At 40.5% G+C, this 21,680-nt stretch overlaps 1 protein-coding gene across 2 annotated transcripts in view; it reads right to left on the reverse strand.

Annotated features, from left to right (window-relative positions):
* Nucleotides 1-5,729: 5,729 nt before the first annotated feature.
* LOC126467465 (probable cleavage and polyadenylation specificity factor subunit 2) overlaps nucleotides 5,730-21,680 on the reverse strand; it is a 188,982-nt gene continuing 173,031 nt past the window's right edge. For both annotated transcript variants that reach the window (XM_050096465.1, XM_050096464.1), the window contains exons 15-16: nucleotides 8,454-8,591; nucleotides 5,730-6,127 (exon numbers count right to left, since the gene is read on the reverse strand). In XM_050096465.1, the coding sequence (XP_049952422.1) occupies nucleotides 6,035-6,127; nucleotides 8,454-8,591 (231 nt within the window). In that variant the 3' untranslated portion in view covers nucleotides 5,730-6,034. The remainder of the gene's footprint in view (nucleotides 6,128-8,453; nucleotides 8,592-21,680) is intronic.

Consider the following 21,680-nt stretch of genomic DNA (forward strand, 5'->3'; position numbering starts at 1 on the left):
GAAGGGCCACACATGAAAGCAGTCGTCAAATACAAACTCTGCTGCAATCATCGCGCAGCTTATGTTGGTATGACAACCAACCAGCTGTTCACCAGAACGAATGGTCACTGACAAACTGTGGCCAAGAACAAAGTTGACCACCCAATGGCACAACATGAAGCTGAGCACAACATGCTTGAGTTCAATGGATACCTCACAGCCCAAACCACCTGGATCCTCTCCTCCACCAACAGCTTTTATGAACTATGTAGATGGGAGTTACCCTCACAACACATTCTTCACTCCCATAACCCTCCTTGCCTCAGTCCACATTAACCCACTATCCCACACACTCTAACCAACAGTTTCCCTCCTTCTGGGCTGTCAATCCCTTCTAATGCATGTTTGCAAGTCACCTTCATTGCACGTCACACCGGCTACGGTACCAGTGTATCACAAGTCTAATCCATGCATCTGCCAGCCCTTCTCCCAAATTCCTAACAAGCAGACCTGCTGCCTCCTTCCAAGCTGCTAGCTACCCACTCCCAAATCCTTTGCTCACCTTCCACCTCTCTCCCTTCCCCACCCCACCTAAAACTCTCCATCCTAACCTAGTCCACTTGATGATGATGACGATGATGATGATGAGGTCCTGCACACCGAGGAGCATAGGAAACTATGCAGGAGACTCGCACTGCCGACTAGGCAAGGTCGTAGCAGAGGTGGTTTGCCATTGCCTTCCTCCGACCGTAATGGGGATGAATGATGAAGACAACACAACAACACCCAGTCATCTTGAGGCAAGGAAAATCCCTGACCCCGCCGGGAATCGAACCCAGGACCCCGTGCCTGGGAAGCGAGAACGCTACCACAAGACCACGAGCTGCGGACCCTAGACCCTAGTCCACTTACTAAAATGCAATCCTATCTTTGTGTGCCCTGCCAGCACAATATAGGGGAACAGTTATGTATGTATTTGTACTGTAGCTATACAAAGGATTTATTCTGAAAGCTAGCTAGTTTTCTCTCTCTTTTGTGTGTGCCTGTTGATGATTCCAGACTTCTGCTGTTTGGTGAGTGGTCTCCTGTGCTACTAAAGCATATGCTTTCTCTCTGAGAGTTTTGCTATTCAGTGTTATTGAGATTTCATGATGAGGCCTTCACTGTATCAATAAATAAACTATTCTGCCACACATTTATTCAGTGCACTGTTGAAATGTATTACGAACAGAAATGTAATTGACTCTTCAGCAAACAAACATTTCTATACATAGTAGGATACTCCGTGGTAGCTGCTTCAGTCACATTGGTTTCAAAAATACGTCCTAAAAGAGATATATATATACCTGCAGAAAGATTTATCTCCACAGATACTCAACCACCCACACAATGGGTACAAAAAAGCACTAAATGTATATACCATCTGATGATGAGTTGCTAGGCAGCTCGAAACCGGTCATGGTTAAATAAAATACATCTACATAAAAGGCGACTGGTTGCAGTAATTTCTGAAAACCTTTTCACACCACAGTCGCGGTGTTCCACATCCACAATGGATAAAAGTCTTACATTTGAGAGGTATCGAAATATATGATATTAAACACAATGTGAAAGTCTAAATTTTTTCCAGTGTGTGTTCTTGTTGATGGATGCAATTAACAGTAAAAGAATCTTGTTTACCGGGCCCTCGATAACTCTGATATAATTTTTTGTTTTCTTTTCCTTTAAAAAATACTGCAGTATATAGTTGGTATAGTACGGTATATGTGCAGTTGCTTGTCAGTGCTGCAGGTAGCCTGGAGATCAGTGGTTCCACACTTTCGGCTACAGGTACTATGTCAGTGTAAATCCATTTCTTACAGAATTAAGAAGCTGTACCAGTATTGTTCTTCTGTTCCCATGTTTTGAGTGAATTGGCTTCCAAGTGAAAGTGGACAAAAAGTTGGACCAACCAAAGAGAACAGAAAAAGGAGAATTGCTGTAAGATATAGCAGCAGGATGTGATGGAGTGACATCAACTGTGCCAGACTGGAAAAAGAGCTGAAAAGAAGACGTCTGCTGGAAAATGATTACTAAACCCAGTTTGCACAGTCACGGTACAATAAAGAAACCAAGAAATGAAACACTGGATGGAGCATTATTTGTTTGGTTCAATGAGATATGAGACCACGTTGCTCCAGTATCAGGTGCAATTCTGCAGGAAAAGATGCTGCACTTAGTCAGCAAGCTACCAATGGCGATCCTAGCTTCACACCCAGCCACAGTTGATTGGAAAGAAGGAAAGCCCATCATGGCATACAGCGGCTTTCAGCAATGGCGACAGTTTTTCGACAGGTACAGTGGCTGCAGAAAGTTTCAAAAAGAGAATCTGAAGCAGTTCTTTCCTCCGAAAACTTTTCCCAAACCAGACTTATAATGCAGATAATCTGGACTGCTACAAAGTAAGATGCTGGTTTCCCAATTCAATGACTCGACAAGGGGTTATACGAGGTGTAAAAATCGAGTTACAATTATGGCTTGTAGAAACGCATCTGGAAGACACAAATCTGCTCTCCTGTTTATATGAAAATCAAAACATACACGTACTTTGAAACATGTTAATTGGCCCCTTATGTCAGTTTTATACAAATAAAATAATGTCTGGATGAACAGTGGAAATTTTTAAAAATAGCTTCACGGTGAGTTCTTGCGAAGTGTGAGATGATGTTCGAAAGAAGAGGGTATTCCATCAAAGGCCATATTATTTATTGACAATGCACCATCACATGTAGGAGTGGAGCAATTGTCAATGGTGACATCACAGTCAAGTTCTTCCTTCCTACAACATAACGGCTCTTCTGCAACTGATGGATCAAGGTGTCCTGGAGAAGATCAAATGTGTATACAGGAAACAACTACTCTGTAAATTAATTTAAGAAGCAGGAGAATTTGCTGGGATTTCAGTACTGAAACTGACAAATATCAAAGATGTGATTTTTATGGTTGCATCTTCTTGGGATCAAGTTACTGAACTATAAATTCTGAAAATGCGGAAAACAATATGGCCTGCTACTGGTGATTCCACTGCTAAATTCCCTGAAATGTTTGCAAACATTCCTGGTTGTTTGGATGTAGACAACATTGGCATAGATGTCTGGTTGAAGAATGACAATGATGCTAGTTATGGCACGGTGCCTGAAGATGGATTTTTGTTCCTGCCTGTTGTACTATAGAGAATGACAGTGATGGTGGACAACAGTAGTGTTGTTTAAGGGGAATGAAAATGCCTCAGCAATGGCACAGCTGGGAAAAGTAATGGTTCACCTAGAATGTCAGCCGGAAACCAACTGTACTGAACTGATTTTAATGAAACATCTACATGATCGTCCTGCTATCAAAAACCACACAAATGTGAAGTATAAGAAACTTGCACACTATTTCAATAAACAAATGTGAGTAGACTCCAGTAACTACACAGTTTCAGTGCCAGAAGAGTGCTTGTTGTTAGTGCCAAAGTAAAAGATCAGTATTGTAGTACATATTACAATTATAGCTTTTAGTGGAATATTTGTGTTATCTTGAATTTTGGTAATCCAGATTACATCTGGCACCACCAAAATAAAATCTTCATCAATTTGTATTAAAATTACAAGATTAGAAAATGCTTTGCTTTTATACTATGATTACTTTTCAGTTTGATTTCAGAGTTACTTGAAATAAGTAAAGTAACAAGCATCTTCCCCAAATGCCTATTCTGTTCATTGTTAGTATATGTGATGTCTGTAGTGCTGATATCATCGTGCTGTTATTCTGAGCCTCCTATATAAAGAACTTGAACTGTGACTTCTGCTAAGCATCCAACAAAAACAAAACATTCAATCATATTTCTGAAAAGTATGCAAGCAAAATACAGCGATTTCTTCATAATTATGAAAACATGCATTTTTTAAATATGCTTGTTCCAAAGCCTGATTATAAAACAACTACTGTCATGTGAGGGATAGAAATCTGAATGAAAATCTGAGATGAACACGTTAACAGAAATTCTTTATCATTGGGAAGAAGACTTTACACAATCACTGCAAATAATATACAACTTGCTCTTATTCAGTATATTCATCAAAATGAGTTTTCCCTCAGATATATATATCTCTCTCTCTCCTTTTTTCACACACACACACACACACACACACACACACACACACACACACACACGTGCATGCGCAACCCCCCCCCCCCCAAAAAAAAAAAACACAGACACACACACACACACACATACATTGTGCTTGATACTGGAGGCCTTTTTTTTTTTTTTAAAATGATTCTAGGATTCTAGTGTTATTCTTTTGGTGGAAATAACTTCACTTGTTGTATGTATAACTGTAATGACCATAACCAGTAACTTTTTGTTTTCGTCATCATTTATTTACAGTTCATAACTAGTTTTACTGTCCAACCCTACCCATTTATTGTAAATAAATAGAGAGTTAAAAAATGAAAATGACTGATTATAGTAATTATTTTAACACCTAAAAGCAATGGGTAACCATAACTGGATGTCAGTCTTTTTATTGATCACTTCAAGCCTGTCCATCTGATGTACTTATTTATTTTGAACTAAAATAAATAGAGAGTTAAAAAATGAAAATGACTGATTATAGTAATTATTTTAACACCTAAAAGCAATGGGTAACCATAACTGGATCTCAGTCTTTTTATTGATCACTTCAAGCCTGTCCATCTGACGTACTTATTTATTTTGAACTAAAATCGTGAAATTGTAACAGTACAACTGTAACAAGAGTATCTTTCATTAGCTTTTTCCTATGGTTGGGGCTTATGGGCGCTCAACGTCGAGGTCATCAGCGGTTGTCTTTGGTTGTACATCTGTTTGTCTTAGCTCCTCATCTTTTACAGCTTACAACTCCCTTCCATTCTGAATATTTTGATCATCTTATTTTCCACTTCTCAGCATTAATTTTCTCTCTCTCATCCAATAAATAATACTCCTTCAGTTCTCGAGTTCATCACATAAATTACATTACTTGTTGACTTAGGAATAACAGCTGCAGTTTATTTCTGTATGAAAGCCAACCCAATTTTTTCCAATCTTTCATGTGTTGTTTCTTATCTTCTTTCGCCTTGCAATTTCCATCATGGTTTATCCTTGGTACGGACCAAAATAAAAAGTGATAAGTCCATTTTTGATCAAAACAACATATGCATGCCATTACATGCACATAAAATAACAGGTTTACAACATCCAAAAAGTGAAGGAGGAAAAAATCAGACAGTAAATCAGTAGGAATAAAGCTACAGTACGAACACATTAAACACCGATAAAACATACAGTACTAGATCTATCCCATTCAAGGTAGCTTAAACTGTGCCATTTTCACAATATATTCTTAATGTTGGATTTAAAAAAATTTAAAGAGTAAACAAGTTGTTGGGACCAGGCAACTGAAATGACAATCAGCAACTTCATGAAACTGATATTTATACCTGTCACCACAAGTTTCAGAGAAATGCGGGATCCGTAACTTTTAGGCACAAGGAATTCACCAAATATTAATATAGTTTTTGATGGATTTTTTTCAGCACAATTTTCAGTTGTTTAGACTATACACTGTGCTGAGTACAAGACAAAAACATGACTGATCTGCAGCCAAGAAAAAAAAAAAAAAACACTTGTGCATTAACAATCAGCTTTGAGGAATCAGCATCACAAAAGGGAAGATCCTGATTTCACTCTGATTGAAAGAAAGTCATATATACAAAATTTTATCCCTTGGGGAATCACAAATATAAACCTTGCAGAAATGGCTTATGTCACTGCTCAGCAGTAGACAATGCTATTGATATTTACAATTCCATATACAGGTGAATCTCCTGAACTTCTCCAATATTTCCAGCAAAGTGTACAAAGCAGACTTTAAAAATAAGCTGCTGACAAAAACGTGCTCCACAAAATACAATTCTTTTCAATGGTATCATTAACACTCAGTGCCACAGGTGATGGCTCTTCAAGTTCACCAACATTTTGATAATCTTCCTCTAATAACACCAACAGATTTCAGACAATGGCATACTGCTCATATAGTAAGTCTCGGACGTTATAATAGTCTTCTGACAAACAACCTTCTAAGGTGACTCTGCCAGTGTCATGCTGAAACATAATGAAAGTTAAAGATGAGCGAAACTAAATATAAGTAATATTACACAGTCAGTGCAATGAAATCAAAACCCTGCAACCCCAACAAAGCAAAGTATTTACTGTTAACAGGAGTTTTCAACATTCTTCAACTTATTACAAGCTAGTCAAAAACACATTATCAATCCACCCAATTTCATACTGAATCATCTGTTATTTTTTACATAATTTGTTACTTTGCAATCAGACTCAATCCATAGTTGGTGAGAAGCTACTACTTTTGATTTGCTCTTAGCTTTTAGTCATATTTGTACAACCCATAGAGCCATGTTAGGTTGTTCACTAATCACAGCAAATATATTTATTTCAGAGCAATGGAAACATTTGGCTTTTAGTTACATAGAAAGTTAGTATATATCTTACAAATATGTTTTTCACCTCTTACTCAAAGGGAATTGCTATCCTCATTGAAATTTTGGGCAAAACGTGTGGGTTAAACGGACACGTCTCCCTGGTATCAAATCTCGAGTGCCGTATTAGATGTATCATACTCAACTAGTAAATTGTTGCAGTCAATTCTTTGATTCTTGTTTTGTGGGATCCTGGAGGAGACTGTTAACATAGTTCATTCCACTGATTTAATAATTCTAAAACTTCATTGGGCTACTGTCATTAATACCCTGGATCATGAAATTTGAAATATTCTGTTTCATCTGAATAATTATATCTCAATTCCAGACTTGTGTGTGTGTGTGTGTTTCCCACAGGTGACATTCAGTCTAATAACAATAAATAATAGAGAACAACCCTAGGAGTTTGTTATAGTCTTGTGTTGACTGTTGCTGTTGTGGTCTTTAGTCCGAAGGCTGGTTCGACGCAGTTCTCAATGCTGTGCGAGCCTTTTCATTGCCGAGTAATTACTGCAACCTACATCCTTCTGAATTTGCTTACTACATACATCTCTTGGTCTCCCTCTACAATTCCCCCCCCCCTCCCCCCCCCCCAAACATTTCCCTCCAATAGAGGAGTTTGTTATAGTCTTGTGTTGACTGTTGCTGTTGTGGTCTTTAGTCCGAAGGCTGGTTCGACGCAGTTCTCAATGCTGTGCGAGCCTTTTCATTGCCAAGTAATTACTGCAACCTACATCCTTCTGAATTTGCTTACTACATACATCTCTTGGTCTCCCTCTACAATTCCCCCCCCCCCCTCCCCCCCCCCCCCAAACATTTCCCTCCAATAGGAAAATGATGATCCATTGCTGTCTCAGAATGTGTTGTATCAACCAATCCCTTCTTTTGTGATCAAGCTGTGCCACAAATTTCTTGTCTCCAAAATTCTGTTGAGCACCTCCTCATTAGTTACGTAATGTAACCATCTAATCTTCAAAATTCTTCATCATCCATGTCTCACATACATGGCTACCCTCCAGACTAATACTTCCAGAAATGACTTCCTAACACTTAAATCTACATTCGATGTTAATAAATTTCTCTTCTTCAGAAATGCTTTCCTTCTCATCTACTACTTTTAAGTGTTCTATTTCCTAATACAATTCCCTTAGAATCACTTGATTTAATTTCACTACATTCCATTACCTTTGTTTTTCTTTTGTTGGCGTACTACTTCTGGCCTCCTTCCAAGACAATGTAAATCCTGTCCAACTGCTCTTACAAGGCATTGGCTGTGTCTGACAGGATTACGGCTGTGTCTGACAGGATTACAATGTCTTCAGCAAACCTCAAAGTTTTCATTTATTTTCCCTAAACTTTAATTCCTATTCCAAATTTTTCTTTGGTTTCCTTTACTGCTTGTCTAATGCACAGATTGAATAACATCAAGGATAGGCTACAACCCTGTCTTACAATTTTAAATCTGCTTCCTAAATCTCTGTCTTGTCATTATGTAATCAATCTGAAACCTTTCAGTGTCTCTAGATCTCTTCCATATAAACAACCTTCTTTTATGATTCTTAAACCAAGTGTCAGCGATGATTCAATTATGCTCTGTGCTGAACTCCACCAGGCAGCTTCCTCTTTCATTGCTTTCCCCCAGTCCATATTCACCTACTATTTTTCCTTCTCTGCCTTTTTGTACTATTGACTAACTGGCTATACCAGCATTTATCAACTAGAATTGCTCTAATTGCTTTTTGAAATTCTAATAAGAACTTTGGTGTTGTATCAACTGCTCCACTACTATTTCTTAACAATTTTTAAAGCGGTTACTTTCATATCAAACAATAAATTGAAGAATTTGTCTTTCTTCAGGATGAAGGGATTGAATAAATACAAATAAATCTTAATATGTACTAAACATCATAAAAAAAATTAAAAATATTTACCCTTCGCACAGCCACTGTTCCATTACAGCACCAGAGAACACCTCCAGATATTTCAGAGCTGATATTGGCCTTTGTGAGCACTTGCTTGAAATCAGAAAGCTTTAATTCATTGATGAATGCTGTTTGGTGACCTGAGATCTGTAATTTTAAGACAAGTGGAATTATTCATCAAAAGTCATGCAAGAAATGAATAAATTAATTGTACAAGGTAGAATCCAAAATTTTCGGAACTGGTGCTGCCATCTGGAAAGTAGGAGTAGTAGATCTTTGTACGGCTAGGTGGCGAGAGCTGCATATATGATGAGTCAGTGTGCATACAGCTGGGAGGACGTGTTGCACGTCTGGTGATTTCCATAATACTCTGTGTTTGGCGTGTGGCGATTTTACAATGGATGCATGAACAGAACAGCGCATGTGTATCAAATTCTGTGTGAATCTCAGGAAAAGTGCTACGGAGGCCCTTGCAATGATACAAGTGTTTGGGGGACAGAGCATGAGCTATACATGTGTGTTTGAGTGGCATGCTCGGTTCAGGGCCGGCCATACACATGCTGATGATGATGCTCACACTGGAAGGCCTGTTAGCCGTGCAACACCAGACATTGTTGCCAAACTTCAACAACTAGTTCGTGCAGATCGACGTCAACCTTTTAAGACCTTGTGGATGAGGTGGTTATTGGTTATGAGACATCTCAATGAATGTTGACTGATGAATTGGGCATGCATCGTGTCACCACAAAATTTGTGCCAAGCATCTTGACTCCTGATCACAAGGAACAGTGTGTTGAAGTGTGCACGGACCTTTGTCAGACCACATCTGATGATCCAACCTTCTTGTCACCGATTATCACCGGTGATGAGAGCTGGATTTATGGTTATGACCCAGAGACAAAGCAACAATCGTCCCAGTGGAAGAGCCTGGGCTCTCCAGGACCCAAAAAAGCGAGACAAGTGAAGAGCATGATCATCGTTTTCTTTGATACCAAGGGAATTGTGCACAAAGAATACATCCCACCCAACCAAACGGTGAATTCCACCTACTACTGTGACATTTTGCAAACGGCTCCGTGAAAATGTGTGGCGATGATGGCCCAAAGTTTGGCTTCAGGGGTACTGGCTGCTGCATCACGACAATGCACCCTGTCACACGTCCTTGCTCACCACGATCTTTTTGGCAAAAAGAACATGGCGGTTGTACCCCACCCACCATACTCACCAGATTTGGTGCCTTGCGACTTTGCATTATTCCCAAAACTGAAACTCAAGTTGAAAGGCCACCGGTTCGACACTCTAGAGAGGATTCATGAAGCATCGCTGGTGGTGATAAACACCCTCAAAGAACAGGACTTCCAGAAAACGTTTGACCAGTGGCAGAAGTGTTGGGACCGGTGTGTACATGCGGATGGGAACTACTTCGAGGATGATGGTGACCATTAGTCCAAAGGTCAGGTTATCAACAGATGGCAGCACCAGTCCCAAAAATTTTGGATAGCACCTCATATTGTCATGTGATAACGGCAATCAAGTCCAAATCCCAAAGCTAGGTTATCAATCGAGCAGAACACTTAGCAGTGAAAGCATATTCAACATGGACACCAATATACAAACAGAATAGAACTGCTTCCTTGATGTTGAGTGCTGCTGTTTATACAAACAAAAAATATTCCAAAATTTGCAAACATTAAAAGCATACGAAATTTTGAGAATCTTCTGAAAATGATAAATACTACATAACAAATACATGTATATGATGAGATTGGAACTGGTGGCCTGCAGCATGCCAATCAGCAACACAAATCACTATGCCATATTGCAAGCAGCACAATTCGTGGCGTTGTTTCCTCTCCTGGAGAAACAGTGACCTGCTGTTTCAGGAGTACTCCTTGGAGCCGACTACAGCATCTACATCTTGTCAGTGGTCCTCTGTATGGCAGCACCGAAGGATCCTTACATTTGAATCACGTTGTCACATCCTCTACATTAGGATGTGTAACAAAAGTAGCCCTATGGTCAGAGCTTAGTTATCATCAAACAGATGTTCAGTTCCCTTGAACGAAAAGCCCCCATTATCAATTTGCACCTCAGGAATGTAGTAGGGCTTCATATGGAGGACATGAATGTCTCTGCATATCTGTCTTCTTGATGATGATTAATAATAATAATAATAATAATAATAATAATAATGGCGTGTGGCTAGGGCCTCCCGTTGGGTAGACCGTTCGTCTGGTGCAGGTCTTTCGAGTTGACGCCACTTCGGTGACCTGCATGTTGATAGGGATGAAATGGTGATGATTAGGACAACACAACACTCAGTCCCTGAGCGGAGAAAATCTCCGACCCAGCCGAGAATCCAACCCGGGCCCTTAGGATTGACAGTCTGTCACGCTGACCACTCAGCTACTGGGGGCGGACTGTCTTCTTGATGAAAGATCATGATCCTCGACTTTGTATGTAAGGTATGACTAGCAATAAAGTTTACTACATGGCATAAAGCAGCCGTTTAGTTACTTTTCCAATAGTACCACTTTCCGTACAGTATAAAAATCCATACCAATCCTGTGGGCTGTATCTCATGGATGGTGTTTGGCATTAAAGTGCTCTTGGTCCTTCTTGTAAGTGTCCAGGAATCATATGCGAGCCAGCTGTCTTGCTATTTTGGCCCTGGTGATGAAGTGTTTCAAGTAATCATTCCGAGTATCATCTGGTTGAAATAGGAACAGTGTATCTATTGTTGTTTCGGCACCATGCCTGAAGAACAGAAAAAACCAGAGAGAGTCCTGTAGTGCTTTTCTTCACTGTGGTTATATAGGATGAGTATGTCATGATGGGCAGTACTAAAATGAAATCAATCTGTTTGATATCAATGCACATTCGTGACATTATGACACATACCTTTGAAGCCTAGTGCCCATCTCATAAATCAATCCAATGGATGCTTTGGGCTAATTAGTCAGCATAGAGAATGGTTGTCCATCAAAATGTTGATGGCCCAAACTTTCTCAGCTGCAAAGAAGTTCATTTCGGACCTTGCAGGTACTTCTTGAAGCACAAGCTATCACCTTTTCAATGCCTTCCCGAGTTTTCACTAGAACTGCACCTATCCCGTAACTGCTCGATTGTAAAGTTCCATCTTGGCATTCTCATCATACAATACTATGGCTAAAAATGTTATTGTCTCCTTAAGGACATGGAAAGAACTTTCTTACACCTTCTTCCAGGAAAATTTGGTGTCTCCTTTCAGTAGTTCACAAGGAACATGCCTTGGCACATTCCTTTATGAATCACCGGGAGTATGAGCACATTCAGAGAAAACTTGTCATATCAAAAATTTGCCTTGAAATTGGAAAATTTGAGACTCCTCTTATTTTCTCTGGATAGAGATGGACTCAATCGCCATTAACTACATACCCCAAGATTTTTATTTCTTGGGCTATAAAGAGGCACTTTCTCAGGCACAGATGGAGGTCTGCTCTCTGGACACATTTCAAGACAGTTGTCAGAAGGCTTAGAAAATGACAATGTTATCCAATTCTTCAAATGTCTTTAGGAAAATGACATTGTCATCCAGATAGCAAAGACTTGTTATTATTTAAACTATCAATGCATGTTGTCCACCCAGGGGTATCACATAGTCCAATTGGCATAATTTTTAACTCATAGATGCAGTTGGGTGTTGTGAAGGCAGACTTTTCGTGTCAGCCTTCTCAACATTGAGTTGCTAGTAGACTGTCTGCAAGCCCATACTTTGGAAATACTCTGCTCCTTTCAAGCAGTCTAGGGTATCAACAAATGTACTGTAATGGGTAAACTAACATCTTTTTTGTGATTTCAGTGATCAGCAGTCAATGCCACATGCCATCATCCTCCTCCTCCTACTTCACAAGGATCACAGGAGAGGTCCAAAAAAGTCTGTATGTTCAATAATGTCATCTAGCAGCATCATCTCCATTTCTCAACTCATGCTTCATTCAGCTGGCGACATCCTATATGAGCAGTGGCTAATTGGTGAATGATCCCCAGTGTCGATACAATGTTTTCCCATGGACCACTTGACCTGTCCTTTCCTCACTCTGGATTTGAAAGCATCCAAAAATTGGCACAGAAGGGCTAATGTTTCCTGACACTGTTGGCAGTTTGATAGTAATTTCCCGCACTGCATTGTCTGTAGTGCCAGCGAAGCAAGATTCTTCATCAACGACATTGAACTGTCTATCCTGGATTGGTTCAGCCATTGGTACGCACATTCCTACGGATATGAGAGCAGCTTGTAACAATTAGTGAGGCAAAGTTCTCCTTGACCATCTGTTATGCTTATGATTGACACTAGTACGTAGATTTCTTATGTGAGCCCAAGCAGCTTTCTGGATTCAACAATATCTTCACTGTTTTAACTGAGCATCTGGCCCTTGTCTTGCTGATTACGATGGGATCATACATCTTCAGCAGCAATCAACTGCCCAGAGCAATCTTGTTATGTGTGCTTGTTGAAATAACTTTGCCTGTCTGTAGCTTTGATCTACCACAGTCTACAACTGCTTGTGATGCCTGCAAAGAAGTCCCACCCAAGAATAGTATGCAAGTGTTACATAGATGTTTCGGAAAGTCAAAAGGGAATATCTAGAGGTAAGGTGAAGATCTTTTCGAGAAACGCTACTTAGAAAATTTAGAGAACGGGCATTTAAAGCTGACTGCAGAACGATTCTGTTCCCTCCAATACACTTTGCACATAAGGACTATGAAAATAAGATAAGAGAAATTAGGGCTCATATGAAGGCATACAGTCTTTTTGCCTTGCTATATCTGCACGTGGAACAGGAAAGGAAATGACAAGTAATGGTACAGGGTACCCTCCGCATGCACCGTAAGGTGGATTGCGGAGTATCAATGTAGATGTAGATGTAATTACAATCTGTTAAAATGACAAATTCGAAGGGCTGTGTTCTGTCAGTGATACTTATTCTTGCAACACATATTCCTGTCAACTGTTCCCATTTGTGACCTTCACCACAACTGCTTTCATATCGTCTTCTTTAGCTGGCAACATTGCAGGAAAAGGAGCCCTTGAATCAACTAGTTCGTAGACAGGTCAGCCACTGATAGGATTTCTTGAGATCTTGGTAACTAATGGCCATGGAGGTTTTAATCTGTGCCAACCTCAACTCCATAGGTAGTCACCTTGGTTAGTCTTCTTGAATTCAGCAGTTAGCTGATTGGCTGGTACCTCTGTACAGTGACAGGAACAGCTAGCATGTGAGGGAGAGCGACTTCTTCCAGGGTACGGCGATGGGCTTCATTCCTCAGGGCAACTATATTCATCTGCAATTGACTGGCATGAATAAGACTGTTGTGATGGTTGACACTTTGTGGCATAACAGTCATCAAACACTTGTCTTCTTTCTCTTCAATAACACATGTGTCCAGGATACTTACAGTGGACACATTATGTTTGTTGTCTTTCAGCCTCCAAATATCTGTTCTTCTGTGGGGGTGGGGGTTTATACTTGGCAGAAGAGATGGGTGTACCTGCTGTGGTTGGATGCATGGTTATTGTTTGACAACCGCAGCATAAGTCAGATTTGGACACGTCATTTTCCATGGTGCATTCAACTTGTGGTGGAGGTTTGTGCTAATTATCAATGCATGTCTTCTTCAACATTCGCTAATGCTTTTTGAAGTATGGCATCAATATTCGTGGTTGCTATCTGTTGTGTACTCAGTCTGGCATTTATGGCTGCCAGAAACTGCTGTATCTCTTCTCTTACTACCTGGCATATGAGAGAGGCGAAGTAATGGTAGTGCTCTATAACTGCCATAGGCCCCACTTTCTGTTGCATTTTCTCAATGTGCTGGCACTGCTTAGTGAATTCCTCTGTCATTATGACATGTATGTATATATTCTCACTTACATTTACTTCTCCTTTGAAGGCATGATCCGCAAACAAATTTGTGGTACAGCAATGGGCACCATATGGCAACCTATTCATGAGTCATTCAGAGGAACCTTTCCCAACAGCCCATAATCCCAATCCATACCTGGTTGAGATTCTCTGATGACATCTTAGTGGTCTGGACTGAGGGTGATGACATGCTATCCACATTTCTGCACAACCTCATGTTCTGCCCATTCACTTCACCTGGTCCTCATCAACCCAACACGCCAAATTCCTTGATGTTGACATCAGTACCTCTGTCCACGTCAAACCTACCAACAACCAACAATACCTCCACTTCGACAGCTGCTGTTCATTCCATAGCAAGAAGTCCCTTCCATACAGCCTAGCCACCTGAAGTCATCACATCTGTATGATGAGCAATCCCTCTCCAAATATGCCAAGGGTCTCACTGAGGTAAATTACCCTCCCAACCTTGTTCACAAACACATCTCCCATGTCTTGCCTCTTCAGTCGCCTACCACCTCTTATATACCCACTTCCCTGACCACAAAAGAGAAATCCTCTTGTGATTCAGTACCATCCAGGACTGGAGAAACTGAATCATATTCTCTGCCAGGGTTTTGACTAACTCTCATCATGCTCTGAAGTTTAAATGTTTGTCAGTCATTTTTATTGTGCCTGTCTGCGACTCAATGTGGTGAGTAGTAATCTATCCTTTTCATATCACTATTGTTATTTTGTACTGGACTTTCAATTGTTTCCTTTCATCAAGTGTGAGAGTCTGTCGGCTTCTGTCTGATTCACAATGTGGCATAGGGCCAAAACATTTTGTTTTTAAAACCTTGTCACTTTCCCTAACATTGGGTTCTGGTCTTCAATTGTTCTTCCACTAAGTGGTTTTGCTACTGACTGTCACCAAATGTTTACTTCAGTTCGGCCTGGAATTTTTCCAGCTACTGAGTTCCTCTTAGTTGTTCTCAAATCACTGTTGGGTTGTGCCATCCCAGCAGAAGTACATATTTGCTGAAAAGTCATATTTGGTGACTGGATTGAATCCTTTTAGTTAAGTTGCTGGCTCCTGGCAGCATCTGTGGAAAACACTACTGGATACCTGATGTGCACCTCACTTGCAATCCGTCGGTCTTTTGAATATATGGACCTTAGGAGCAACATACGACATATTCCATTCCTGTCCGTGTAAGTGATGACTTCTATGCTGCCTAGACGACGTAGACATTCTGAAGTACCTAGCACCTACAGCAAACAGTGACATGTCATAATTACAGTCACGCCCAAATCCAAAAGCAGGGTTGTTAATGAAGTGAAACACTTAGCACTGAAAGCATGTTTATCATGGTCATCAAGGGCTGAATGGTAGCACCTCGAACAGCACTGGGAGCAATACGGATGACTTCTGAAACCAAGGAGCCACATGAGGTAGCAGTAGACCGTATGCTACAATGTCTTACCTATACAACTGGTAAGGACCACACTCTAGCAACTATTATGGTCGATATGCTCCCTTGCCTGGTTTTCCATTCTAACATTGCGTCGTTCCAAGTCATGGGGTACTGTCCGTCAAATCATAATTGATTGAAAGAAGATAGGAGCTAGCTTTTGGCTCCAGGGCACACATGATGGAGCACGGCATAATGAATCTGATCTATATCTACATAGATACTCCACAAGCCACCGTACAGTGCATGGCAGTGTGTGCCCTGTACCACTACTTGTAATTTCATTTCCTGTTCCACTCGCAAATAGAGCAAGGAAAAAATGATTGTCTGTATGCCCTCATATGAACCCTAATTTCTAGTATTTTATCGTCATGGTCCTTATGCGCAATGTATCTTGCGAAGAGACCATGAGGATAAAATCAGTGAGATTAGAGCCCACACAGAGGCATACCGACAATCTTTCTTTCCACAAACAATACGAGACTGGAATAGAAGGGAGAACTGATAGAGGTACTCAAAGTACCCTCCGCCACACACTGTCAGGTGGCTAGCGGAGTATGGATGTAGACATAGATGTTGGAGGCAGTAGTACCGTTCGGCAGTCAGCTTCAAATTCCAGTTCTCTAAATTTTCTCATTAGTGTTTCTTGAAAAGAATGTAGCCTTCCCTCCATGGACTCCCATTTGAGTTCCTGAAGCATCTCTGCAGCACATACTTGTTGTTCGAACCTACCTTTAAAAAATCTAGCAGCCTGTCTCTGAATTGCTTTAATGTCTTTCTTCAATCCGGCCTGGTAGGGAACCTAAACACTTGGAATAGGCCGCCCCAGCATCCTATACGTGATCTCCTTTACAGGCGAACCACTCTTTCCTAAAATTCTCCCAATAAACCAAAGCTGACAATTCTCACGTGCTCTTTCCACCTTTTGTCGCTTTGTAAGTAATGTTCAGTTATTTAAACGACTTGACTGTGTCAAGCAGGACACTAGTAATACTATATCTGAACATTACAGGTTTGATCTTCCTACTGATCCACATCAACTTACATTTTTCCACATTTAGGGCTAGCTGCCATTCATCATACCAACTGGAAATTTTGTCTATGTTGTCTTGTATCTTTGTACAGTCAGTCAACTTTGACACCATGGCATCATCAGCAAACAACTGCAGATTGATGCCCACCCTGTCTGCTAAATCATTTATGTATATAGAGAACAACAGCGGTCCTATCACATTCTCTTGGGGTACTCCTGACAATACTCTTGTCTCAGATGAACACTCGCTGTTGAGGACAACATACTATGTTCTATTACTTAAGAAGTCTTCGAGTCACTCGCTTATCTGTGAACTTGTTCCATATGCTTGTACCTTTGTTAACAGCCTGCAATGGGTGCCATGTCAAATGCTTTCTGGAAATCTAGAAATATGGAATCTGCCTGTTGCTCTTCATCCATAGTTCTCAGTATAACATGTGAGAGAAGGGCAAGCTGAGTTTCACATGAGTGATGCTTTCTAAAACCAGCTGATTTGCGTGCATAAGCTTCTCAGTCTCAAGAAAGTTTGTTATATTTGAACTGAGAATATTTTCAAGGATTCTGCAGCAAATCGAAGTTAGGGATATTGGTCTGTAATTTTGCAGGTCCGTTCTTTTACCCTTCTTATACACTAGAGTCACCTGCACTTTTTTCCAGTTGCTTAGGACTGTGCTGGGCGAGAAATGCACGATAAATGTGAGTTAAATAAGGGGCCAATGCCGCAGAGTACTCTGTAAAATCAAACTGGGATTCCATCTGGACCTGGCGATTTATCTGCTTTCAAATCTTCCAACTGTTTCTCTACACCAGGTATGCTTTTTATTATCTCGTCCATACAGGATTCCCCAGTGTGAACAATTTCTTGAATGTTAAATTTAAAACTTCAGCTTTCATTTTGCTATGTTCAACTGCCACACCAGACTGGTTGACAAGGGACTGAATGGAAGCCTTAAACCTGCTAAGCAATTTTACACACGACTAGAATTTTCTTGGGTTGTCTGCCAGATCTTTTGCTTAGGTGTGACGATGGTAGTTGTATGCTTTGCACATAGATCTTTTCACAGATGCACGAAACTCTATTAACCTTTGCTTGTTGTCACTTTTGTGTTCCCTTTTGAACTGAATCTCCAATCTCGGAGCGGTGTCTCTGGCTGCAGACAGCGCGGATTCCAATTCCTACATGGAGACTGGAAAATGTAGACCTTCTTTTATACGTAGTGAAAACAGAGTAGGAATATTGATAGAGAAAAAGCTGAAAAATAAAGCAATAAGGTGCAATATATTGATGGAAGACTGATGAAGATACCACTGAAGGGTAGTTCAAAAGATTTGGTGTTAATACAGGTATATATGCCAACCAGCCAGCATAGAGAAGAGGAAGTGGAAGAATATTATGAGAAAATACAAGAACTCACCGAGAAAGAAAACAGAAATGCCTGCATTATCATCATGGGAGACTGGGATGCAGTGGGGGATGAAGAAAGAGATGAAGATAAAGTAGGAAAATTTGGATTAGGAATAAGAAATGAGAGGGGTGAATGACTAATTAGTTTCTGTAAATAAAATTCATTAACATTGGGTAACATTATTTGGACACCACAAAAGGAGACGTTACACAACATGGATGTCAAATTTGAATAGGGAAAGATATATGTTGGACTACATCCTGATACAAAAAAGATTTAGGAACTGTTTGAAGAATTCCAAAGCTTATCCAGGAGCGGATATAAATTCAGACCACAACCTAGTAGTGGGAGAAATACAAGTGAAGTTGAAGAAAAGTCTGAGGAGTTAAAGCAAAAAAAGACCAAACAAAGAAAGACTGAAAAAGGTAAGAAAGTCATCAGATTTGGAAAACAGATTTATGGAAAATAGAAAAGAGGTAGTGTTGACGAAAGTGTTAATGATCAATGGATAAAAATGAGGGAAGGACTTATGGAATCTGCCAAAGAAGCACTAGGAATTAGAGTATCCCAAAGTACCAGGAAAGAATGGATAACAAAAAACAAGTTGAAAAAGATGGAAGAGTGGAGAAAGTGCAAACAGAGGTACAGGAAACTGAATAATGAATTAAGAAGAAAAACTGAAGAAGCAAGGGAAAATGGATGAAACAGAAACGTGATGAAATAGAGAAAAATGGAGAAAGAGGGAAAGTGTGAAATGATGTAGAGACTAGCTAGTGAGATAGTTTTTGAATGTAAAAGAAAGAGAAATAACATGGAAATAGAAAGAACAGATGGTACTCTAGCAGAAGAACCACGGGAGTTTTTGAACAGTTGGCAAGAGTATACTGCATGACTGTATAAGAGAGATGAAATACAAAGCGAAATTAATGTTGAAGAGGAGCAATATGTGCCTGAAGATGGAAAGGGATTCACCATCGTGGAAGCGGAAGTAGAAAAGGCGCTGCAGGAGATGAATGCATGTGGAATTAATGATTTGCCAGCAGAACTGTTGAAGAGTCTGGGAAACAAAGCAAGAAAAGAAATACTCTACCTCTGTAATGAGATATATGACAAAGGGGAATGGCCTGAGGACTTCCTTGCAACAGTTATGATACCAATAGAGAAAAAGGGAAACACTACAAAATGTGAAGAGCATAGGACAATCAGTCTAATTTCTCATGCAGCTATAGTGTTGCTGAGAGTGTTGAATAGAAGGCTTTATGGCAAGCTGGAAAGAGGGATTGCAGAGGAGCAGTTCGGATTTAGAAGAGGAAAAGAAACAAGAGATCTCATTGGCCTGTTAAGAACTATAGGGGAAAGACACATGGAAAAAGGTAGAGAAATCTTTGCTGTTTTTATGGATTTCGATTAAGCTTTTGACAGAGTTCAGTGGAACAAGCTGATGGATACTTTCAAGAGGAAAGGAGTAGATTGGAAAGAGAGACGACTGTTACAGAATCTATATTTACACCTGAAATTAAGGATAAGGATTGGAAATGAAATGTCAGAAGGAAGCAGCATTGGACAAGATGTTGACAAGGTTCTTGCCTTTCCCCACTGTTGTTTAACATACGCTTTGAAGAGATTATTGCGGAAGGCTTACATGGGAAAAGAGGAATATGTATTGGTGGAAAGAGAATAGTGTGCATAAGATTTGCTGATGACATGGTATTAGTGGCAGAAAGTGAGCGGACAGTGAATGACATGCTGAAAGATCTGAATGAAGCTTGTGTGGAATATGGGATGCAAATAAACACAGCAAAAACAAAGAATATGGTCCTCAGTACAAGACGCAGACTGTCCAATATTAAAATAGGACAAGCTACAACTAGCCAAGCGGAGGCATTCAACAGAAAGGGGAGACTGCTATGTGACAAATTAGATAAAGGCCTAACGAAAAGGCTTGGCAAATGTTTTGTCTGGAGTGTGGCACTACATGGGGCAGAAACATGGAAACTGAGATGAGAGGATGAAAAAAGGTAGAAATATTTGAGATGTGGATATGGAGGAGAATGGGGAGGATAAGCTGGATGGAAAGAGTGAGTAATGAAAGAGTATTGGAAAGGATTGGTGAGAGAAGATGTCTGCTGAAGGTTATAAGAGAAAGGAAAAAGAAATGGTTGGGACATTCGCTGAGAAGGGAGTGCTTGCTAGCAGATGCCTTGGAAGGACTGGTTTGTGGGAGAAGACTGAGAGGAAGCCGGAGATATAAGATGGTACAGGACATAAAGGGAAGAGGGGGGAATTATGTGGACCTGAAGACGATGGCAGGCAGAACACATGGAATGCAGGTGTGTGTGTGTGTGTGTGTGTGTGTGTGTGTGTGTGTGTGTGCGTGTGTGTGTGTGCGTTTTTTACACATGATGGTGAAAAAGTGCTCTGCTAAAACCTAAGCCATTTCTTGAGCCCCCCCCACCCACCAAGACCCCAGTTTTCAACGAAGCTCTAAATAGAACTTTACTGCCCTTGCCTGAAATCTGCCTTACTGAGCTCGTGCAGTGGAAGTGGAGTGACTAACAGAAGTTATGAATTCCTTTCAGACATTCCTCTTCCATTCTTTTGTCACTCACTTTGATTAAGCTCTTGCAGACCTGGATGCATGAATGTTATCTGTAGTTGCATGGTGTTTGAATTTCCAAGAATGTGCACACCTGGCTCTGATTGCCAAGTGACATCTGTCATCCCACCAAGGGACAGGTGGTCATCTGAGGTGGTTGCCAGATTGGGGAATGGAATCTGTGTCAGCTTGTTGGATTACACAGATGATATGGTCCATAGTCTCCTGTGCACAATCCTGCTGTTCGAAGATGGCCTGCTGACTGTATCACAACCAATTTGCCCTTAGAAACCATCCATTTTTGTGCTTTCCTATCAACCACTGTGAGTCAGAAGACAAATCCATACTGGAAAGTGGTCATCGGAATGCAAATTTGTGATCATTTCAGACTGAACTAAATCTGCAATGACTGGGGAGCAAAAACAAAGATCAACTGGCTGAAGATGACCCTGCAGCTGTAGAAAAGTGTCTTCTCTTACCAGAATTCAAAAGACAGATAGTCTCTGAATGGGCAAGGAGCTCAATAATTCGATCACTGGAGCAAGTGGCAGCTAAGCCCCTTTGCACATTGTGTGCAATGAAGTCACCCACAATGAGCAAGGGGCAAGGTTATGTCCAGAAAAGTTCTATCAGGGCCTGCATCTGACACATTATAAGATGGAAGGTATAAAGAACACAATGTGATTTTAACTGGTGTGAAACATCCACTGCAAATGCTAGTATGGTTGTCATAACATGGGCAGAACAAGAGTGGCATCTGTCATTGGCAGAAACAGCCACTCCCCCCTTAGCCCTGTCTCCAGTAACATCATCCATTCTGTAGGGGTGATAGCCCCTTAAT

Source organism: Schistocerca serialis, chromosome 1 (assembly GCF_023864345.2).
Source record: "Schistocerca serialis cubense isolate TAMUIC-IGC-003099 chromosome 1, iqSchSeri2.2, whole genome shotgun sequence".
Taxonomy (NCBI): domain Eukaryota; kingdom Metazoa; phylum Arthropoda; class Insecta; order Orthoptera; family Acrididae; genus Schistocerca; species Schistocerca serialis.